General features: G+C 40.2%; 2 protein-coding genes across 3 annotated transcripts; both read right to left on the bottom strand.

Annotated features, from left to right (window-relative positions):
• Nucleotides 1–1,142: 1,142 nt before the first annotated feature.
• On the bottom strand, nucleotides 1,143–10,582 carry dbpa (D site albumin promoter binding protein a). The gene is made up of 4 exons (XM_079591973.1): nucleotides 9,570–10,582; nucleotides 7,186–7,617; nucleotides 4,864–5,108; nucleotides 1,143–3,378 (listed from the first exon to the last, which is right to left on the bottom strand). Exons 1-4 carry the CDS (start codon nucleotides 9,757–9,759, stop codon nucleotides 3,163–3,165), a joined length of 1,083 nt encoding a protein of 360 aa, XP_079448099.1. The 5' UTR covers nucleotides 9,760–10,582; the 3' UTR covers nucleotides 1,143–3,162.
• Nucleotides 10,583–13,257: 2,675 nt separating this feature from the next.
• Nucleotides 13,258–24,185, bottom strand: znf865 (zinc finger protein 865). 2 transcript variants are annotated; one of them, XM_079591728.1, is made up of 3 exons: nucleotides 23,785–24,185; nucleotides 23,368–23,477; nucleotides 13,258–19,771 (listed from the first exon to the last, which is right to left on the bottom strand). In XM_079591728.1, exon 3 carries the CDS (start codon nucleotides 19,008–19,010, stop codon nucleotides 14,502–14,504), a length of 4,509 nt encoding a protein of 1,502 aa, XP_079447854.1. In that variant the 5' UTR covers nucleotides 19,011–19,771; nucleotides 23,368–23,477; nucleotides 23,785–24,185; the 3' UTR covers nucleotides 13,258–14,501. The 2 variants fall into 2 exon arrangements, 1 of the variants encoding a protein (XP_079447854.1); XR_013795159.1 differs by lacking the exon at nucleotides 13,258–19,771 and adding an exon at nucleotides 19,942–19,963 and having other exon boundaries at nucleotides 23,785–24,169.
• Between the last annotated feature and the right edge of the window lie 717 nt (nucleotides 24,186–24,902).

The raw sequence follows: 24,902 nt of genomic DNA, 5'->3' as shown, positions 1-24,902 counted from the left end.
ATAGGCGCGCATTGACGTAAGCAATGGGCAAGGCCAAACAGATGGCATGCAAGCAGGTTAAAAGAGCCTTTTGCATGCCTGAAACTGGTTTGGATAGTTGGCTGACAGGGTGTGTGACACAGCTGATGTTAACCTTTATTCAATTAGCTTAGAGACTGACAATAGCACAGAGTAAACATAATGCGTAAGCAAGGGTTGAGCTGCTATTTCACTTGTATGATCATTCAAATGGAGTCAGAGTATCGCATACTGGTCTGGTCTACCAGTGGTTTATATGAAAAGAAATCAGCCTCTGATTAGATTCCAAGACATTCATTCAAAATGTCCCATTAACAAATGACTTTGCTTTCAACCATCAATTCTGATGTTAATATTTACAGCACAAGGGATTCATTGTCAGTGAATAGGGCTAATTATTTATTGGTGTTTTAGGGAGAGAAAAAAAAAAAGCCAGAGCACATTTCCCAGCATCCCTATAGGCAGGAACAGTAGACATTACCAAGTGATGTTTGGTAGTGGTGCACTCATGGGATTCAAAGTTCATAACAGTCACAAACAGGGAGCTGTTCAAAATCCACATGTGGAAAGGGATAAAATGATGAATACAATACCCGCAATAACATTTAGCAGCGCGCCGTCACAAAAGTGTCGACAGGCTACCAATGCCCATGAAAGTGTATGTGCACACAGTTACATAGAAAAATAGCACTGTCAAAAGTTTTTAAGCTCTTTAAGGTTTCAACCTTCACTTGATTTAAGCTTCTTTTTAACAAACTGTACGTTTCTGACATGGCATCAAAAAGAGTCAAAAGTGGTAGAAGAAGTTCTGTCGAGAGAAAGGAACAGTCAGTCTACTATTTGTTTGTTTCAGGTTATATCAAATTCATACACACAAGGACAAGATTGCGTTGACCCCCCCCATTGCACTTGAGGCCTTGCACAGTCCCGGTGGATGTTCCAACAGTGAACGGGTTCGACTGAGTAATTCAAGATGGTCATTGCAGTTACAAGGGAGGTAAGAGAGCAACACATTTCCTTTGAAAAGTAAGTCGTTGCGAGAAAACAGTGAAAAGAAACGTGAGAATTATAATCATAACAACAGCAATGATATTGCAAGCAATCGTAATAATAGAACAACAAGGTTCAAAAGGAAAATACATTTAATTCCTATCATTAATATAATAAAGTTATATATCCAGCACTGTTTTTTTTTTCCTTTCCATTTTTTTAACAGAATCTTCCTCCAAAAAGAGTTGGTAGTGCACTATTCATTTCTGTGGAATTATACAGCCAAACCATTAGCTGGCTCCAAAGAATTGGACAACAATCAAGCAAAAAAAGCCACAGTTTCGCTGATCAGCATGGCGTGTTTTTTTATAGTCATCCCAGACACCTGAGAAAACTGATAAGAAATCAGATCTGTCTTTTTTATCGGAAAGATACTACATTTATATATTCAAGTTATGCAAATTACATCTATAGTCACATATTCAAGCATATACTCATGTACACACATATATCTAGTGAGAGAATAGTTCAATATTTAATATATAATATAATATAATATTGTACTTTGTATGGTACAGTAGTATTAGGGTGCATGTCTTTTTTGGGGAATGTGGGGTTAATTTCTTAGAAGGTATAGATATACTTGTGAAGGTCTATATATATATATAAATCTAAATATATATATATATACGATTCCTCATACACTGATCAATAATCATAAAAAATCAAAAGAGAGCAAAGGTTATAGGCAAACAGGTTATAACTGTTGGGTTATGTGCGTTTGGGTCAAGAGACTGGGTGAGCACCATATAAAATAACGGTCGTAAACACGAAGAGTGTTTTTTTCCTGCACCAGAAAAATATGCATGCGCCAGCATGCAACTCACTCGCTGACCTGGGTGAGAAATGCCAAACCAGCACCGATCACAACGTCAAAAGCTCGAGGAAGAGAGAAAGAGAGAGAGAAAACAATATTGCTGTGTTTAACAGTTCTGTGGTTCACGTCTTCAAAGAGTCTGTTTGTGCATAATATATATATATATATTATACTGTCCATAGAAACCCACGTCCAGTTTGTGTCAAAAAGTGTGTGTGTGTGTGTGCATGTGGACGTATTTGCTTTAACATTTAAATATATACATAGTGACAGGATGTAATGCCATCTTTCTCTCTCTCTTTCTCTGTCTCTCTCTCACCTCAGGATAAAACAAACACACACATTGAATTTTAAGAAAAGGAATCAAAGATACCAAAACAAGTGCTTGAACAAACCCATGATGAAAAAAATGAAACTATACAGTTTTCATGTTCACTATTTACCTTTCCGTTACTCTTACTGACGTTCGTCCCTTAAGTCTTGTTCTTCCTGACCTGCCTGGCTGCTCCTGATGTTGAAAATATATCATTTAATGATAACGATCCTGACTTTTTCTTCATATAGCCCTCTTTCAGTCCAGCTCCCCAAACCCTCCCACCCATATATAAAATATACAAAAAAGATTATTTCCAAAATCTCATCGCCTGCCTGCTTCTGCAAGTATAAAAATATACAGTTTTCCTATGTCAAAATCTTTCTCGCTCTCGCTGCCATCCGCGTTCCCTCCTCCGCCTCTTCAGTCTATTATAGCTGACCCTAACAGTTCAAAAATATACAATGTTTTTTCGTCATAGAAAAAAATGACATATCTACCACCTCCTGTATAATTCTCTCTCTGAGAAAATCATCCTGTATAGAAAGAGGATGTTCACAAGGGCTACGTGACATTATAAATTATCTGCCTTTATGATCCGCGAGTATTTAAGAGAGATTGGATTGCACATCCACAGTCAAAGTTTGGGGTGGTATCTTAGGAAAAGAGCCGATGCTTATGAAATACGCTTGTGCTTGCATGTAGTCCTTGTGCGCATCCCTCGCGCTGGGGCTGTTCAGCTTTGAACCACAATTTTCAAGCATTTGATTCAATTAAGCGCCGCCCCAGTGAATTCAACAGATCCCTGCACGTACGAAAAGAAATTTGAGAACAGTCTCGAAGTGCTCATTCGAAGCAATCGCTATGAGAAAACGCAATTCCAGGATGAGTTGAACAGCCCTTGAAACGCTATTTCAAAAGCAGTAATTGTCTTTCTCTTCCTTCCTCTTTTCCTTTCTCCTTTTCACAAGTCTCCATGGCGGCTCTCGAATTTGTTGATGATGTTGCGACAGCGGCCCAGCTCTTTTCGCATGTCGGCGACCTCTTGTCGAAGGGCAGCGTTCTCCCGTTCCAGGAATGCCGCTCGAACTGAAATCTGGTTCTCCTTGAGCCGGCGGGCGTCGCGAGAACGTTTCGCTGCTTCGTTGTTCTTGTAGCGCCGGTTCCAGTACCTGTCGTCCTTTGAGGGTGAAAAGGGGGAAATGGGTCAGATCATAATTACAGATGCATGATATATTATTTTAGTTTTTCAACAATTTTTACAGTTTCTTTTTAAATTATCGGCATCAGTTAGTATTGGATATTTAATTGGGCATGCTCATTTACACAAAATTTTTTACATTTAGATTAGCATTTAACCCTCACTTAAAGTTAATCTTGACAAAAATTATTAAAGGAAAAGTTCACCCAAAAATGAAAATGACCCCATAATTTACTCCCCCTCAAGTCATCCTAGGTGCATTTGACTTTCTTCTTTAAGCCAAACACAATCAGAGTCATATAAAAAATACCCGGGCTCTTCCCAGCTTTGTAATGGCTTTAAATAGTGCCAGAGTTTTTGAAACTCCTGATAAAAGTACTCCAGTTGGTTAATAAAGGCCTTCTGAAGTGAAGCGATGGGTTTTGTAAGAAAAATATCCATATTTAAAACTTCCGACAGCGGCCATACGCACGTTCACGAGACAGACCCGACGTTTGACGTAGGCTTAGGAGAGAATTGATGAACGCGGAAGCGCAGAGCATAGAGACAAACAACGGTCATGAATTAGAAGTCTAAAACAAGAAGTTTTAAATAAAAATGTCGGAGGATTTGAATATAAGAGAAGAGGAGCTACGACTCCAGAACTCGACTCTCTCGTGAACGCGCGTACGGCCCTTGCCCTGATAGTTTAAACTATTACGGTTATAAACTAGTTATAAACTAGTATGGCCCTAATAGTTTTAAATATGAATATTTTTCTTACAAAAACCCATCGCTTCTCTTCAGAAGGCATTTATTAACCCACTGGAGTACTTTTATGATGGATGGATGCGCTTTATGGCGCTTCAAAAAATTGGGCACTATTCAGTGCCATTACAAAGCTGGGAAGAGCCAGGATATTTTTTTATATATCTGATTGTGTTTCGGCTGAAAGAAGAATATAATTTACACCTAGGATGATTTGAGGGTGAGTAAATTATTGGATAATTAAAATTTTTGGGTGAACTATTCCTTTAATTTAATAACACTGTTAAATGTAGTCTTCAGCCAACCTCAAAATGAATAAGAATGACATTTTTCATACTGTACATTTTATTGTTGTGATGCCTAAATTAACTTGTAGCATTTTAATGTTTTATTTTTAATTGATTTAGAACAAATAGAACAGAATTTTAGCATCGGCCATTTATCTGTTATTTGCCATGATTCAATTATTATTTATTATTGCCTTCATATTAATTTAATTATTGGCCAGAATTTTAATATTGGTGCATATTATATATCCATCATAATATAGAATAATAACAATACAGTTGCGATTTTTATAAGATGATGCTAATTAAAACGGTATAACATACTAGATATATTTTTACTTTTTAATTTTCATTGATTATTCATGGACGTCTTTCCAGCAGCAATCTGGCATCTGGAAAACAATCTCTAAAATGAAATGCAGTGTAGTACCTTCTGATTATCTGGCACCAGCATCTTACGGGCCTTCTTGATCATGGGCTGAGGCTTCAGCTCCTCCTCCGTGAAGCGATGCCTGCGTGGGTCAAACGCCTCCTGACCTGGCACACTGGACAGGGCGAGGTCAGCGGGGTCGGGATCAAAGTTCACCATGACGTCAGCCGCATTGGTGGGTGGCACCACCGGCGGAGGTGGGCATGACGGGCTCGGAGAAGGGTCAGGTGGTACAGTTTGAGCCCCTGTTGAGAAAGAGGGAAGCGTAAGGAAAAAATAGCCTCTCTCTTGTCACCAGACAGATGAAAACACCACGCGTCTGGGCTAAAGGCAAAGAGGATTATGAACAATAGATGTGTATGTTCCCTGACCAGCTGCAGTGGCTTGTTTCGGCCACAAGGGTGCACCAAAAGCCAATGTGGACACTTGCCAATTTCAGCAGCTGGCAGGCAAGGTCGACAAGGCAACCTGCAGTTTCAATTCATGTTATAAACATCCGAAGAAACCTCATAAAACTGACCCTGAAAACGCTCACGGTTTTATTCATGGTCGAGATCGTTTAAATTAATTCGGCCTCGTTTTCCAGTGACAGCACGTTACATTGCTCACCTCCCATACATTCTTCCTCTTTTCAGTTTGAAATATGCTTTTAGAGCAGCTGATAACACTGCGATTGGAAGGCGAGCACTTGACGTTAATTATGATACATTAGCTGCAATGTCAGTCTCTGCTGTAAATTGTTCCTGAGCGAATTCTTACACAGAAATAATGCATTTCGGAGACACGCGTATAATTAAGAGGTAATTATGTGCATGTAACGTTTACTGTTGTGTGCACCTTTAATCATCTCCTGTAAATGTTGAAATAAGATCATTCCGCTTATTGCAACAACAGAACAATCCAGCTTCAGACTTAAAACAGCGCTTGAAAGCCCAATTTGCTCATGTAAACATAATCAAATTCTTTGTAATTTAATAATGAGCTTCTAAGCCCTGAGCACTCAGGAGTCCTGCCAAAGATTTGTTTTTCATTCATTAAGACAACACACAAAGAACAACACAAAGTGATATAGGAAGAATGTTACATAAAGCCAGCTCCCCCCCCACCAAACCGACGACGTATTGTCCAGTTCCTGTGCTAATCCTCGTCTATCTGAAATCTAGCAAGAGGGGAAAGAAGTGTTTTTTCCCATGGACATGCATAAGACCAGCTGTCCTTTGGGCCTCTTCCTTTCTATGAGGGAGGAGACATAAACAAGAGACACAGCTGCGTGCACAATTCACATAGTACAAGCTATACAAACACACAATGACATTCAATGTTTATATTGCCATACAAAGGCAATCTATCAATCTATGTATCTATACATATCCATACACACAACTTGATCTGTTTGAGACATCCAAACGGCATTTGCATATGCACACATATCTCTTAAAATGTATATGTAACGTTTTAGCTTTCTCTTTCTATTTGTCTCGTCCCTCCTTCTCCTTCCCTATACGATCTTTCCCCTCAGTCTCTCTCTCCATTGCTTTCTGCATCGGCACGTGACAAGTCGACTGCACATGGCCTCAACGTGTGAGGGAGCGGGAGGGAGGGGGAGTGAGAGAGAGAGAGAGAGAGAGAGAGAGAGAGAGAGAGAGAGAGAGAGAGAGAGAGAGAGAGAGAGAGAGAGAGAGAGAGAGAGATTTAAAAGCATGCAATAGAAATGCACCCACCATCTCCAGCGGTCTCTCCTCTCTCTCTTTCTGTGCAGCGTTTTGAAAATTCAAATGGATATTTTAGTTATTACAGTGCAGAATATCGCACACTGATTTAACACTGTCGTTGCGCTTATATGTAGTACTATGTGCAGTCTCTAATGCATTACATTGCTAGTTAAGAATGATTTATTTTGCTTGGTCAAGCTAAATTTGGTGCTTCCCCAAATATTGCATGAGGTTATTATCTGCTCTGATGATTATGCTGTAAAGAAACATTTCAACTCTACATGCACTAGTACACACACACACACATACACAGCTGTGCCCTTAAAGCTTCAAAGCCTGCATTGCCCTTGGCATCAGAGGCCAACCGTTTCAGACATCCCATCATGCATCACTGCAGTCTACATGAATCGCTGAGACTGTCTTGCTCTTGTTCACACCGATGAACACACAAACAAAAGTGGAGGAGACTAAATTAACTGGTTATCATACAGACACGCACTCAAAAAATGCAATATGGTCACATAACTATTTAAGACGAAACATTAAGCAAGCTATGTCAGCCATTTTGATTCCACACAAAACCTAATGAAAAACTCGTGAACGTTCTTACCATGTAGACACTCCGGACCTCCCAGCAGTCCAGGGCCCTGCGGCACGTCCAGACCCAGTAAAGAGGATGATGAAGACGATGACGAGAGGGAAGATATGGAGGAGGCGGAGGAAGAACAGGGTGGAGATGATGAAGGTGGGCACTGGGAGCTCTGACTGGGTACGGCCGACTGTGAGCTCTGAGAAGGGACCTGAGCGGCCGTACTGCAGGTGTTTCCCGACGGCATGCACCCCATCCCGTTCTCCGTCAAGAACTCCTCTAGGTCCATGTACTGTAGCTGGAACAGGCCGCCGTCGCACGGCAACGTACGCTCCCACAGCAATGGTCCGAGGAAGGCGGACTGGTTAGTGGAACGCACGGTGCCGTTCCCACCGTTCATGCCCCCAACTGGACCCACCGAATCCTCTTCGGAGTCCAGAGGTTTGTCTTTATCTGAGAGTGGCAAAAAGAACAATAATCGGTTGAGTTTTTTTTATGTAATCAGAAATAAATTAGCAAATATTTCATGAAAAGTAAAATTGCAAAATTACAACAGCAATGTCAATGTCCATGCTCTAAAATGTTAAAGAATTTGGCTATAGTCACACACACACACATAAATTATCTTTTCTTTGTATTTTTTCTCTTTTCATTTTAAGTTTAGTAATTTTATGTCGTTTTGTAATTTTCTTAGTATTAGTTTTTTTATTTAGCTTTATTTTTATTTCAGTTTTAGCTATTTTTAGGCAACATTTCTCATTAAAATAAGAAACTTGTTTTAAATATTAACATTTTTTAATATTTTTTTTAAAGTTTAACTTGTTAATCTAAACTTTATATTTTAATTTATTTATATTTATATTACTTTATATTATAACTTATATCCCCTATTTTTAAAACTTAGATAATCTTTGCCAACATCTTTGAAACAATAATACATTGATAACACAGTTAAATGTAATCTTTAGAATCAAGAATCTCAAGAATCAAGATAAATATTTCCATATTTCCTACTGTACATTATAATATTGTGTTGCCTAAATTCACTGGTAGCATTAAAAAGATAGATAGTGATATTTTTTATGTATACGTAGATAAAACTCGATACAATACAATTTGCCATTTATCAGTTATAAACCATAACATAACAAATAACCGTAATGGACACAATTTGAATACTGGTGCATCCCTACAAATTTCCACAAATAAACATGGCACCCATGCACAAGTCCATACAGTGTGTTTAATAAATAATCAAAACCCCAGTGAGTACATGACCCTTGAACTTCTGCACCATCACTTGAGAACACACAATGCCATGTACACAGCTGGAATGCCAGAGGCCAAGATGGAAGTCTCTCTCTCTTTTGCCCGTCGCTCAGATGGAGAGATGAGAGATTGGTGTGTGTGTGTACACGTGTGTGTGTGTGTGTGTGTGTGTGTGTGTGTGTGTGTGTGTGTGTGTGTGTGTGTGTGTGTGTGTGTGTGTGAGGTGGGGGGGCTGGCGAATGAGAATGCTGCATGAGTGCTTCAGAGGGAGGCAGAGAGCTGAGCTGTCATCTCCAACACTGGGGCTTTTGAAGATGGAGCTGGGGAATATGTGCGGCATAGTGATAGCAGGGAAAAAGCCGTGTTTTACTCTACAATACAGTGTCCTGAGTCCTGACAAATGGGAAGTGGAGGAATGTTCGAGAGGGAAACCGTAATAAATGGAAAGAGGGGGAAAAAAAGGATATCGGTGGGGAGTGGGAGTTTTCAACAGTGCCAAACAAAGCACAGCAGCGGAAGCATCCTCACACTGGAATATTTACCAATATCAAACTCATATTTAGAGAAAAAACAAATACATTTTAACAAGACAACGTAAACCATTTACTAAAAGTGTTGTCACAGTTTTCATCCTCATCTTCCTGGTTTCTTTTAACCTCATATCGATGATGTGGCATAGATTATCCACAAGAGGGCGCAATATGAGAAAATAGTTATGTGTACTTCCGTATTAAGACAACATCTCAATGCATTTTAGGATGGCATCCCTTTAATGGCAGGGAGCTTCAGAAATCCCTTTAAGAGAGGGGAGAGGCCCCTAATTTCTTTAATTTGTAGTGAACCCGTCAATTCACATCATTTGTCAACGATTAATTCATCCAGCTGAGGAAACGGCCAGACTGGATGAAGAATAGAAGATGTTTCCTGGTTGCACAGAACTGAGGTAGATCAGTCCCGAGCTTTGGAGGCAACAAAAGTTATATTGCTCCTCTCTATTTGTAATTTAACTACCCCACAAATTCTTTCCAAACAAGAACGATATTGTGAGTAACAGATTATGTTTACAAAGACGCAATTTAAGAGACAACACTGTAAAAGCAATAGTGGATTAGTGGTTGAGATAGTGAGAGAGTCACCTTTCATCTCACAGCAGTCTTTCCCTCTCTGGTCCCCTTTAATAGGCAGCTGAAGAAGGGTTTTCAGACTGGCCATGGAATTATTCGGGTGGCCATTGGTGGTGGTGCCCGCAGGGTTAGCAGGACCGAGCTGTGGACTGGTCCCTGCTGGAAGGTCAGGTGGCAATAGCTGAGAATTTGGCCTGGACATTCCTCGGTGTAACACCTCGTCCAGGTTCAACCAGTGAATAACTTTTCAGATCACTGGACAGTTGGGCTGGCTGACTGAATCAAATGTTTCAATCAAAAGTAGAAAAGCACTAAAAGCTGAGTTTGGCAGTTGAACGAACGCCTCGCGCCGTGTTTATAAGCATTTAAAATTCGCATTCAATGTCCCGATGCGTTCCCATTAGAAAACTGAAGTGAACTGACGTCCTGTTGGGTCCGCTCGAGTGAGAAAGATGCAGGAGATCTACTTCATCCTCTTCAAACGCACTGTCTCCTTTGAAATAATATTGTGATGTTTGTTTCGCGTTCAATAAACCTTCCGTGGGATCGCCGCTCATTTGTTGACGTATGTCATCGCATTTGACTGGTGCTCCTCGCGTCCAGGACAGAAATATTCCCCGAAAAACCGAATGAGTTGGATTAAACGCGCGTCCATGGAGGCAGAGATAAAATTCAATCCCACACAGTCTGAAGGAAACTGCGAGTAAACTATAATACCAGACTGAATCGAATCGAGAGTGCTGGAAAAACTCCGTGTGCAAATAAAAAGATGATTCCCCTCTTCAGAATATAATAAACAATTAAACGTGAGCTATGACGGTTAAGACTGATGGCTGTTATTATTCCTCTGCCCTCTTTGTTGCTCTCTCTCTTTCTCGTTATTTTTGTAGCTAACCTCCGCAACCTCTCGTTCTCTCTCTCCCTCTCCCTTTCTCTCTCTCTTTCTTTCTTCGGGCACTCGGTAAAGCGAGCGCTCGGTATCGTAGCAAGAGTCAGCTGGAACGTACACGGGCAGCGAGCGCTCGTGACATCACCTCTCACGGGGGAAAGGCACAGAGGGGCGGGGCTGTTCATTATTCATTATACACACCTCCTCGCTTTAACGCCCATAATATGCTAAACAAGCCGCTCTGGCCAATGGGATGTGTCCTGGTTTACATATTAATATCAGACCACCCCTGTTTTTCACGAACCTCTTCTGTGCCGTTACATTTTCATAGATCGAACTCATTTGAACGGGAGGCTACACACATCCAAGCAGAATGAAAAATGACAAGGCTCGATATAATAGTACGGGTCAATTACAAAATTTTAATGACCTTAGAATAACTTTATTCGGAACTTGAATTGACATATTAATAGAAAATGTGTATTCGAAACTTTTTATGTTTCCAATCGTATTGGTAACTTTGACGGCACGTCATTGTTCTTTATATGTAGCATTATATGCTAAAAGTTGCCCTAACAAGTGAGGGCTGCAATGAACAATGCAGAAGCTATATTGCTTGTGAGAATGTTCCTGCTAAAGTAAACAGGAACACTCAAAAGAAGTTGGGACACAAAAGACTGCAACTATTTGAATTGCAATATTCTATCCAAGTCTAACACTGTAGTTGTAGACTCTTAGTATTTCTAGACATCGTCGTATTCATTCATTCTCTCATTTGTTTCTAGTTGCATTGGCCAGACTAATCCAAAAACGTGAGCACATCGGTTTGGCCGACACAAATGTATTTCCACAGTACCTTAAGGCCAGCACTAGACCTCGTAGCGAGCACATGGCTCAGGCACGCGCCATCGCTACCTACCGGCGGCCTCTCCTTCACGCGATTGGCTTAAAGTAGGTCAGTATCTGCCCTTCGCGAGATCCAATTGGACAAAACTAGGTCACTCGCTCCTCCCAGAGTTTTCCCCATGCTAGTGCCGCGTGAGATGGGAGTACAACAACATGCAAAGACGACTTGCTGAGATCTTTGTGGATTAGAGCCGGCAACTCTTGTCAGAAGCAGAGATCAAATGGAATCTGCCTTTGCGTGTTTAAAAATGAAAACAAATTCGAAGCGTCCATCCACAGGGATTGTTATGCATACGAATAGACAGACTTAAGTCTACATAACTGATAGGTTTATTATGCAACATTTAAAGGGAGAAATTATGATTATATAGCTACTTTTGAAATCGAATTGAAACATATATTTATTAAGCTGTATGCAGAGAAGTGGAATAAGCAATGCACTATAAATAACTTTTTTCGTGTATATGAATGAAAATTTGAACCAATGGAAATAATCTTAGATGAAACAATTTAACTTTTTATGCATGCATAAATATTTTACCGATTTTCAACTGCATAGTAAACATGCTTGTAAGTTGTAACTTAAATGACAAATATGGAGGAATCACATACCTTTTGACCAGTGAATTTCCATGGCTTTAAGTCTTTCTTTATTCAGGATTTGCATGGTCACGGATAACAGAAATATTGGATAATTGTGATTTTTAGTCCTGGTAAAGTCAACCTAAAGACGTTTAAAAAGCTTGGCATCTGTAGTGTATGTAACTTTTTCCTAGTTATGCTTAGTTCAAAGTTGTCACTGGCTAGAAATGAATCCTCATGAATTTTAAAATGTCCTTATTCAGTTATCACACTGAAAATGTTATGAAATTAGTTTTGAAAAATATTTTTTATTGGGGTGGAATTCTATTTATATGGCAGGTACCAATATTTAAAATTAAGTCATTTAAATGATTATACTTAATGTGAACTGCAGCATATAGACTTATGTTTCACGCTGGCTTACAAGTTTTACGCCACACAAACGTTCACAAGGACCAATACCTAAATGGTGAAATACTGAGCAGAGCTAAAAAAAAAAAAACTTGCATACATATATATTTTTTATGGCAGTAAATCACAGCTTTGGCTGAAATTTCAGATAAATCCGGGGTTTCTTTTTGAAAACTGTAAATGGATTTTCACTTTCAACCTGGTTGTAAAGGAGAAAAGTTCTAAAACAAAACATGAGAATAAAAAAACTGTTACAGTAAATTTAAATCTGAAAATTCCTTATACAAAGTAATGTAACAGAAGTTGAAACAATTGAACAAAATACACATGGTCCTGACAGAAAAAAAAAAAAAAAAAAAAAAACACTATTGTGCATGTGTTCAACAGTCTGCACTGTACAAGCCTTGCAAGGCCAATCAAGTTGATTTGATTTCTGAGGCCACAGCTACACAGAGAACGTTACTGCCACCTAGAGGACATCATTTGCAACTTGCCGTTTCATGTTAATTTCAATTCATGAAATTCATGTGAGATGATGTCCTGTATTGAACTCATTAAACTTTTGCTTGGAGACACTGAGAGAAAAACTAAGTGAACAGACGGTTGTGTTCCTCTGACACACCAAACCAAAGTACCCTTAAAGGCATTCTTCCCCCCAACTCTAATAGTGTGTGGCACTGCATAGGGCATGTGCCAACACATGTGAGCTGTAAACAGCACTATCCCGCTGAACACGGCACCATGGCACCAGATGTGTAACACCTGGTCATATCCTTTCATTTGATGTTTATAAATCATTTCACCTACATGCCATAAATAACCAATTAATCCAATCTGCTCACCCCCACGAAGAGGAAGAGCTCTGCTTCTCATAAACATTCAAAAGAAAATACAACATACTCAAACAAAAACTGTACATTTCCTATCTTTTTATTTGCTTTCTGAGAAACTCAACATTTCTGTTGACTCAGAAAAAGAAAACAGTTGTTTAGTATTTATATTTTGTATTTTAGTTTACTGAGAGGAAAACATTGGGACAGTAGAGCTAAGTAAAAGTATTGAGAATGAATACAATAGTGTTGGGAAAGCTGGGCTAAACTGTGGTTTGGGTTAAACAGATCAAATGGGCAGGGAACAAAAATCACACCGACACATATATTCCCCACATCTTACAATGACAGGCCCTGCCACACACCCACCCACCCCTAAAATAGTAAAAATGATTAAAAAAAAACGTATACTTTGAATAATAAAAAAGAAAAACTGTTACATAATAAAATATAATACGCATTGTACAGTACAGATTGGCTATTCCTCTCACCCGCTAGCCAATCTAGCAACCAAAGACATTAACACTTGCCATAGAAACACCTGCAAAGGTTTCTTTACATATTTCTTTAAAAAAAAAGAGAAAAAAAAGATGACATTAAACACAGGAACATGGCATTAGCAACACCATCTGTCCCCTTCTCATCGAATATTTTGCACATTTTGACAGTTTCACCGCAGTCACTGTTGACTCCGTGAGACACTGTTGAATCCAACCTGGAGTGTTATAATTGAGGTTGTTCATAGGGATTACACACATTATGTACTTGATCCTCTTCCCAAAACCAGTAACTTTCAGTTCCAGATCGAACATTTGCATTTTAACATGAAGACAGCAAAAGGGGGAAAACAAAACGCAACACCACAATGAACAAAAAAGCTACGTATATTTGAGCGTAAACAAGGGCTATACCGTTAAGCTCGGGGGGGAAACTAGTTTAAAGAATAGATTGTTACTGTTCAAATTAGTTCACTTTCACTGGTATGCATCCATCATTGCAGCACAAATAAAGTTACGAAAATACATAATGAATGCATTTTTAGAGGATAGAGATGCTACCATTACAACAAAGGTGCTACCAAAAACAGTTCCATAATCTAGAATATTCTTCCCCTTTGGAGAAACCGTGTTAGAGATCCATGTCTATAATGGATGGTTCTTTAGGTACAGGCTTGTTTTCACATCAACTGAGTCTTTTATTTTTAAGAGGCACTCCCTTGGTTATAGTCTGACCACGTTTAAGGAGTTGAATGTGTGGCAATTTCCATAAAAGTCCTCTATGCCTATTTCCATGTTATCCCTGTACTTTTTTATGACGTCAGTTTACTTAGTGCCTGTACCCTGTCACAACTGTTGATCTTTCAATCTGGTCCTCTGTCTTTATTGACATTCTGATTCCTCTACTGACACGCCGACAAGCAAATTTGTGGCGCTGCAGGAGGGTTCCATTCCAGAATCTAGAGGGACATCGAGAGCAAGAGAACGCCCCTTGAGAGAGGTGGTGGGCCCGATGACGGAGGGCTGTCAGTAGCCTTCGAGAACGCTTTCCACAGACTATGCAGCGCAGGCGATTCTGACGACCATGTTTTCTTGGTGGATGCCTGGTTACACGGTGCACTGAAAGAATTATGCGGCTTGAAAAAGTGGTAAAGGGACAGACAGGGCAAGAATATGACTTTAAGGGGACGGTGAGAGACCGAAGGCCTCTAAACCTTAACCGCCCTGCACGCCATGTGCTTCCACCTACATTTAAACCAAGCCCTCCTCCAGTAAACTTGGCCCATTTCAGCTGAGCTATCCACTTCTTTCGCTTTAGCTGCTGCTGAAGCCTGCACTTCTTTCGTTTTAAATACATACGCCTCCTAGCAATTTCATAAGCACTGAATCCAGTCATCAATTGCATACTACTAGCCAGTTTAAACTTTTTTTTTTTCTTTTTTTTCTTCCTTTGTGTGGCATCTCCCTGGGCCTGAGGGCTTTGCTGGAGATGTTGAGACTGCATTGAAAAAGGGTGCTGTTGCTGGTGGTGATGAGAGTGCTGGGGTGGCGAAATGTGGATATGAGGTGGAGTGGAATGAAGGGTGTTACCTGGTACCCCTGAATAAATTAGCTGTTTCCCGCTGATTGGCTGTTGAAGCTGGAGGGGACCCATAGTGGGGTTTGAGTAGTGCAGATGTTGGGGGTGTGAATTGACATTTGAACCGTGATGTCCTGACTCTGGAGTGTAAAAGAGAGGAGAATAACCAGCAGGCTGAGAATGCTGTGTGTGAGCGATGGTTGAATGGGGCTGTTGTACTCCATGACTTCCACTTTCAGGTGTTATATGAAGGAGTGCATTGGTTGCAGCCTCACTCTCAGAGACAGATGGGGCAGTTCCAATAGATTCACTTCCTGTTGGTTGTGTTGTTGGCCCAGTACGAGTCAAACCGTGTTGAGATAATCTATGTCTGGTCAGGCTGTTGGAGTAAGAAAACGCCTTACCGCACACTTCACATGAAAACAGTTTCTCCCCACCATGTTCATGAATGGCTTGGTGATGGGCAGTTAGGTGGAAGTGATGGCGGAAGGATTTCCAGCAAATCTCACATGTATATAGCTTAGGAGGGGGTTGGTTGCTTGTGTTAGCATTAGATCCTTGAACTTTATCCTGAGAATAGGAGTAATAAGCGCCAGGGTTGGTTTGATTAGTTTGATTAGTTTGATCAGATTGATCTTGATTAGCGGGTCCCCCTTGATTTGCAGCAGATTTGGTTTTACTTCGCCTTGGCTTGAAATCTCCCCGTAGATGCAGTTTTTCATGCCTTTTCAGACTCTGTGCATATCCAAAATCTTTTCCACAAAGGGTACATTTGTAGTTCTTCTCCCCCGAGTGAACAGTCTGATGTTTGGTAAGATGAAATGGCTCTCGGAAGTCTTTACCACAGATGTCACAATGAAATGGTTTTTCCCCTGTATGCACACGTTCGTGCCGACGTAAGGTCTCACGTCTACTAAAGCCCCGTCCACAAACAGTGCATAAATAAGGCCTTTCAGAACCATCTCCAGCAGCACCATTCTGACTGCTTCTCCGACGTTTTACTACTTCTCCTGGAGCCCCACCAGGTCTCGGCTCTCTTTTCTGTCTGGGCTTCCGTGGCCGCTTGGGTTTGGCATTAGGATTGTTGGCATTCTGTGAATTAGGCTGCTGTTGGGTGGGGTGAGATAAAGGTATCATTGAACCACTCAGGCATTCTTCATTCCCACCATTTCCTGTAGATGTAGACGAAGAGGCACCCATAGACCCGAAGCCAAGCCCTCCTAACAGACCTCCAATAATGTCTCTCCGTTCCTCTCGTCCTCCAGTACTATTCATTTCAGCAGGCAAGACAGAGGCTGCAGCAGCTGCAGCAATGGCAGACATGGCACTACTGGTGACTTCATCTTCAGAGTCATCCAAAAGAGAGGAGAGAGGAAGATGAGATTGCTGTTGGTGATGGTGCTGCTGATTTTGAGGGTGTGGATGAAGTGTTGGGGCTAAAGGAGCTTTTCTGAGTGCCGGACTGGACATGCTGTTGTTACAGGAGTCTCCAGAGTAGGATGATGGGTTGCCCTGTTGACGACGGTAGTCATCAACCCTGTATGACGTTTGGTAAGGATCTCTTGAATACTCAGGGTTATACTTTTCTTCAGTTTTGCCCACAGGATTTTGATTAGCACTTCTTCCCTGTGAATACAGGCTGTCACAAGACATCCCTGCTGTGCTATCCTCATTCTTGCAAAATACCAATTCTTTTGTGTCAGTCATTTGTCCACCTGAAAAATCACTTTCAACTTTGCCCTCTACTGAACTTATTGAGCTACCATCGCTGCTTCTAGACCTCCTCCCTGGCTTGCCACAGTCACCTGATGCAGCATGGTTAAGCAAAGAAGTGCTCTCTCTAAAGCAGCGGCCACAAGCAGGGCAGCGGTAGGGCTTCTCTTCGTGAATTTTCTCATGTCGAGTGAGAGACTCTCTGCGGTTGAACGAACGCTCACAAACAGAGCAGGCATATGGACGAGCTCCAGAGTGGATAATGCCATGCTGAAGCAGGTGTCCTCTCTTCTTGAACCCCTTTCCACATTCATTGCAACAGTATGACTTATCTGGACTTGGGCAAGTGGAAGACATGGGGTCTGGATTTTCATGCTGGTGGTGAGCATTTTGAGAAATTCCATCTTGTGTTGAGTGGGGGAGATCTGACTGATGCTGATGACTTGGGTTTGTGCTTGTGCTGCTGTTAGGACGACTGCCATCTTCTTCATGGCAGCGTATGTGTCGACGAAGGCTTGGGAGGTGACTAAAAGACTTGCCGCACTCTCCACAATGAAAGAGAGGTTCTTGCTCAGGCTGTGTGATATTGGGAGTCATTGATTGCTGGTTTTCAGGCTTGGGGTTTTGAGAGATATTTGATACCAGCACAGAAGCAGAGTTTGAAGATGGGGCAGAGGAAGAAGAGGAGGAGACAGTTGAAGAAGAGGAGGATGGTGTTGATGAGGAGAGGATGGAGGAGGGGTCTCCACCAAGACCCCTCATTCCAACCCCTCCACCTCCTCCCACAAGACCAGAGGACCCATCATGACCATGTGCCCCAGAGCTGCCATGACAGTTAGCACTGCTTGTACTGCTGCTACCGTTACCTTCTGCCTTCCTCTGGGGCAGGTAGCCAGCCATGGCTTTCTTTCTCCTGCTGCCACTACCTCCACTTCCTCCAGCCCCAGATCCACTATCTCCTTTGCCATCATCTTTTGGTATGGAGAGATGGAGTGGGAGTGGCAAAGGCAGGCCTGCTTCTTGTTGCATTAGGGAAGCCAGTTGATTAGACGAAAGAACGGGAATACCTTGGAAATCAAAACCACCAAGTGGTGATGGTTGGGGGGCAGGGTGTAGAGGGTGGTGTGGGTGGGCATGGCTGTGAGGGTGGGACAACGCATGAGGTGGCAGCTGCTGCTGCTGTTGTTGGGGCTGGGGAGTTGGATGGCCATGGGTGTGGGAAGGATGAAGGGCTGGAGGAGGAGCAAGGCCTGTATTTGAATCTGCAAGACCAAGATGATTATGGGGACCCTGCTGAACTAGAAACTGTTCCAAACTGGCATTTGTGGGCACTCCAGAAAACAGGTATTGGTTTGCAGCGAGCATGCAACTGAACTGCTGGTGTAAACTTCTTGCATCAGACTGAGCTCCGACTAATCCAGCCACTGAGCTGCTACTGCTGGGGGGATTATTAGAAGTGGTGGTTGAACTCGAAGGGGAGGGGGATGACGAGGATGGTCCAGGAGATGGCTGAGGTACAGAGAGACCAGGGTGCAAGGGTGGTGGTGGTGGCGCAGATGTTACAACTCCTCCAGTACTTCCTCCAGCAAAATCGAAACGCCCCATTCCTGAGTGAAGCTGCTCCTGGGCTAGCGCAGCCTCAGCAGGGTGAAATGTGCGTAGAAACTGTGGATAGCCAGAGGCAGAACTGCCACTCCCACTGCTGCTGCTCATCTTGCTTGATTTACGTGTGCTTTGTGACGATGATGACTGAGTTTGTTGTGGAAGAGGTGGAGGGGGCGCACTCATTTTGGCAAATAAGGATGACGAATCTGCAAATGCATTACTTCTAGATCCTTGAAGGGAACCAAGTCCAAGTCCAGACAGGAGGCCACCAGATGCCTCACTTTGTTGTTGCTGCTGCTGTTGAAGCTGCTGCTGGTGCTGAAGTTGGACCTGTTGTTGGTGCTGCAGTTGTCTTTCCAGCCCCAGTCCTTTGAACTGGTGAGCCTGGTGTCCACTGAGCATTTCTAAAATGTCCATAGGGTACTTTCCAAACTGAAACATCTCCCTCTCACTGTTGAGGGACTTTTTTAGGATTTTTTAATCCCCGTTCACTTGGTACTGCGGCAAAGTGGACAACGTAATCTAACCTAAAAGATGTGCAGAAAATAAATCTGTGCACTAGGGCCACTAATAATCAATATAAAGCTTTAAAGTAATCTGCTAGCAGCTCCAGTTTTTAGAAAGCAATGTCTGTGTGGGAGTAATTTGTCTGATGTTGTGACTGTCCATCCCCAAAAAACAGAGTTTTGACTATAGTAATGGGCCACTACACATGAGAAAAGTCTGGAAGTCTTGGATTAAATAATAATCTATAAATAAGAAAAAAGTTGGTTTACAATATCATGCAATAAACACAGGTCTGCGTTGGTCTTCCAAAATGACTATATCTACAGTTAAAACAGTAAAAACATGTCTAATACTACCATATGAAATATGTTTTTACAAAATGCGTTTATCACTAAAAAGCAAATCCTTTAGTGTTGAAAGCCATTTAAAACTGAAGCGATGAGGGAATGTCTGCCTGCCTTGCTATTTGTGTATTCCTTTGACAAGTTATGAGTAAAATGGTTCCACTTTGTGACTTCTCAGAAATGTCCTCATTTAAAGAGAAAATTGTGGTGAGCAACTTTTTCAATCATTCAAGTCGGGAGTTAAAAGTCCACAGAGTCTATTCAACCTTTGTCTTTAACACCTCAGCTGGAAGACCACAAACACAGCACAGTGGTATGACCAAGTAGTTCCTCTCCTCTCTTCTGTCAGTCCTTTAAAAAAAAAAAGAGAGAGAGAGAGAGAGAGATCAAAAATAGTAAGAAGGCTTTGAATCAAAGGATGTATATTTCATAACAAAAGATGGTACAATCAAGACATGAGAAGCAATGACTCACAAAGCTGAGGCACAGTAACTTTAAACCAATCCAAAAAAAGAACAATACCTTTCTAATCACAAAACAATCCTAAAGATGAAGATAAAGATAAAAAGTCATATACACAACAAGTCAAAACAATTATAATATATATAGAGAGAGATAAAACGACTTAAAAAATATTGACAGATTACTTGACCAACCATAAACATCTGTCCTGACTTCTAAGGACTATGCTAATTTCTAAAAAAAAAAAAAAAAAAAAAACAGCCAATTAATTACATTTAGGCCTGAAACAAAATGAGGGCCATGTTACCAAATAGCTTTAGATAACTGAAGAACCAAGTAAAAAATAAAAAGTCTTCACAACTTCACACATTCCAATCCAGACTGGTATTATGAGTGTCAATTTTAAATCCTTATATCAAAGTAAACAAAGCACAAATTCCACACTTTTGCAAGTTAATAAATAAATAAATAAATAGGGTCAAGTCAGGTAACTTTAGACACTTTTAACATTGAAATGGCTGTCAAAAAAATGGCCCAATTTACCTAATTTTATTTGAATAAATAAACAAATTATCAAATAGGGTCATTTCAGGTAAACTAGAATACCTTTCGACATCGAGATCACTTCCAAAAAGTAGTAATGCGCGATATATCGCCCAGAATTTCAGTATTGGCCGATATATGTAAAAAAATTGGATGTTATAACTTATCGTCGACCCGATGATCAAATTTGGCTGATATATTAAAGCCGATAAATGGATTATTTCCTTCAGCTGAGACACTTCAGATGCTCACTGTTCGCCATGATGATTCTAATTTGGTTAAATTATGATTGTAATCACTTGAAAGGGAAAATACAGTTAAGAGCAACACGACTGTCACATAGGCTAGGCTAATAAAATTATAACGAAAACACTACTGTAAAAGAATGTTGTGAACTCTTTGTACGCACATGAAGAGTGCATCCACAACGTAGTTACACCTTCATGACTAAGTTTGCTTGAGCATTTGCAGCCTTTTGTTCTATTATGGTAAGTTAATATGTTTATTTTGTGTGTATATATATATATATATGTCTGATTTATCTCATCTCATATAGAGATGTATTTGGTTAAGAATTAACACAGTAGTAAAGCGCGCCGTTGATCATCTTAAACTTCAGCGCACGCAGCACACAACATTAATAACATTGGGCCCTACGATTTCTGCAATGCGGAAAACACGGACTGAATGATCGTAGAATTCAGTGATGATAATTTAATTTTCTGTATAATGCGGAATCACTGAATTTGTCAAATCTTGGATGAAGTAGGTCAGTAAACTTAAATCAAATCGCGATATGGACTAATGTCGGTGAATATTAAGCCGCAAAAAGACCATTTAAATATGAATCCTGCATTCTGTGTCTCTTTGAGAATGAATGGCGCAGATTTGCAATTTTGTCTAATACACCCATACGCTCACAGTGTTTTCAGCCTCTGCCATAAACACATGAACTTCGTCTCCAGAGCTGCTTTGAGTCACTTAATGAGCACTTTACCGTTTCATTTGAGAAAAACTATCATCATATCATAAACATACAGAAACTTTAAGGTTATCACGGCAACCCGTAAAATAGAATTTCCGTCTCGTTTTTGACACAAATAGGCTATATTACAACTGTACAGTAGAATGTCTTATGTCATAATGTAGTAGTAATACATTATTATTAAAGCTTAATTTTTTAAGGATAATATCCATGTTCCATGTTTTCATTTTAACAGTAAATCTCTGTTGTGCAGCACTTTGTTTGCCCCCAAAAAATTCTAGGTTTAATTTTCATTTGATAATATTTCATAGGGCCCTATTATGTAAAAAGAAATAAAAAGTTTTCCCTTATTGTTCTCCCTTGTTTTTTATTAATTCAATTGATTAGACATGAAATGTTATTAAACCATTACAATGGAATCCATACGAATTAAAACGGAAAACAGTTTGGTAAAAAATCAAATGGAATTTGAGATAAAATGATATGCATCTCATAGGGCGCTAAATTTATTATTTTTTGCTTTGGGTTAAATATTTAACCATTAAAATTGAGTCCAGAAAAAATTTAAACGGGAAAAAGACGGATTAATAATTAAGCCTAGATTTACATTTTACATTTAGCAGACGCTTTTATCCAAAGCGACTTACAAATAAGAACAGATTGCATCAACCTTATCTTTTGTGATAAATAATATCATTAGTTAAAAATTCATATATAGATTTGTTGCGGTTATTATTTATTGGTAAATTAACCAAAGGATTAATTAACTACCGGTATTCAGAAAAAAAAATGGATAGATTAACATGAGAGAAAAATTATCAATAGATTATTGGATTAATCGAAACAAATAATAATCGATAGAAAAGAATAAGTAATCATTCTTCGTTCCAGCCCTAATAGTTTAATACTGACAGATTAACCAAACCATGATGCTTGACGTCTGAGGGCTAAGCCAAATTACATGTGATGTTACCAGTTTAAAATCAGGATATCAGGTCCATTTAGGCCTGCGATGAACTGTGCATCATGTTGTCAAATGTGCAAGATTTATGACAAAAGCAAAAATTATTCTAAGCAACTTTATATTATGTATAAATATATTATGTTTATTTAACTATTATTCATTACTTATCCTAATTAAACTTAAAAAGTAAACTGTTCACATTCACACACTCCAATCGTTTTAATAGCCTATCTATCAAAATCAAGTCCTTGTATGTCAAAACTGAGCTGAAACTATTTGACCACTGTTGTTTTTTTTTACTCAATGTAATCAATAATTACCCAAATTCACACTTGTACAGCACGTTTACAATAAACAAACAAATGAATTGCTGACAAAAGTGACAGAATTTGACTACATTCACCTTGAATATGAAGTTTTTAAAGACAGCTAGACAAATAAATACGGTAACACTTTACAATAAGGTTTCATTTGTTAACATTAGTTAATGTATTAACTAACAAGAACTAACACTGAGCAGAACTTTTTTTATTACAGTATTTATTAATATTTGTTAATGTTAACAAACACAGCTTTTAATTTTAATAATGTATGTTGAAATTAATGGTGTTCATCAATTAACAAAAACTATTAATTAATTATTAGTTCATGTTAACTAAACACCAGTCAAAACATTCATCCACACAATCCTATAAAAACTGGCCTTTACATATCCTTTCTGATATTTGCACAAATTAAATCCTTAAATCTGTCAAAATCAAGCCCTTATACCGGACAAAAGTAAATAAGATGCAACTAAAACACCGATGTAAACAAAAATGCCAAATAACTCTTAACACATGGGGAGAAAACAATACTCGGACACATTGAGGGTGAACCATGAAAACCTGAGCTCAGCAAAGAAAATCAAATGACGACACCGTGTCAACATCACTAACAAAATATGCATGGGGTTACAATTAAACTCCAGTCTAGAATAGAAATTAAACTTACCAAAGCCTCTGCAGGTTGAAAGAAAAGCGCTGATCCGGGATGGTTGTGTTGACTGTGAAGGGGATGAGGGAGAGGGGGAGAGCCGAATTCCCTTTTTCAATCACATCCCTCTATGGTAGACCAAAAAGTTTCAAAATAAAAATGAGAGCAAAATCAGACTTGTTAAATGTACAAACAATTTGGCATTATCATGCAAGAATTTAGCATAAAAATACGTATGCTACTCGTTGCGTGGGGGGCCAACTACATGTCAGAAAAACAGAAACATAAACAAGAAAGTGACTGAGTGCAGACAGCCCGTCAGATGAATTCAGGCTATAAGCCCACTTCACTCTGCTAGCCTCTTAGCTAGCTAAATAAAGACGTCGTACCCTTTTACATCGCAACAGAATGCATTCAAAAGCTTTGTTATCACACCTGCTCGTGCACGGAGAAAGTCCTCTTGAAGAGCAAAGCGTGAAAATAATAATGCTAAAAAGGGCGCCGAAAGCGTAAATGTGCACAAAGGCGGTATCCGATTTCAGGTTAGCAGGTCATTTTTCCCCATCCCGTGGAAAAACACTCTCGCAGGCCTCTCCATCGCTTTCGATCCGTTAAACAAACCCCAATTTCCGCTGGCTGCGCTCGCTAACGTTCAACCTCACGCGCTATCATTCTCATCGTACAATTTCGACCGAAACTGCTCTTCCCGTCCGTTTTCCGCTTAAATTTTTGCGGATTATGGTCGGCCAAATATTTTCCGCCCCGTGTCAATTTTTAGTGCCCCCGTCTTCCTTCGGGTACTTCTGTTCGCCTCACAGTGGTCGTTTCCGGGCAGTGATACAAGTTCCGGGTGGTGTTACATGTTAAAACGTCCGACATTGTCCTGCTTAGCACACTGTAACCAGTATGCAATGAAGTGGGGGTCAAAGAAAGGGGTTTTTTTTCATCCACGGGTTCATTATATCATGCATTTGAGGTAGGATGGGTGTGTAATTTTAACAAAACACCCTGAATTGTGTAATTTTCGGCATTTATAGTCACGTAATGTTATTATGGAAACTAGCGCCAAAAAACAACAACAAATGGCGCGTCCTAAATATGTTACTTCTGTGACGTAGTAACACATTGTCAAAGCACACACTTCACGAGCTGCCGCGCGAGACTTAAAAACATCACATTTCATCTCGCGCTGCGCACTGACTGATACAAAATAGCCAGTCAGAACAGCTGTTCCACATATGCGAGCCCAAGTAATTAGAACAATTATTTCACCTTGTGAGAGCACGAGATAGAGAGCGCAGCATTTTAGACTGCACATCTATTTGGGAAAGGATTGCAGTGCACAGCACCTCTCTGAAGCCATTTTACCAACATGCCGCCGCCGTCTCCCCCCCACCGCCACCCTACCAGAACATAAGGTCCTCGCCCACCCTGCCCCTCAAAATGGCGAATGCCGGTGATGGCTCGTCCGTCTCCCTTAGGAACCATTTAAGAAAACCTGAAAAGTCCCATTTTAATAAACATGAATTGAAAACATGTTTTGCAGAAACCAA

This window comes from Phoxinus phoxinus (genome assembly GCF_949152265.1).
Source record: "Phoxinus phoxinus genome assembly, chromosome: 19".
NCBI classification, from domain to species: Eukaryota; Metazoa; Chordata; class Actinopteri; order Cypriniformes; family Leuciscidae; genus Phoxinus; species Phoxinus phoxinus.
Note: the sequence above shows the minus strand (reverse complement) of the source record. Positions and strands in the feature narration are given on the sequence as shown.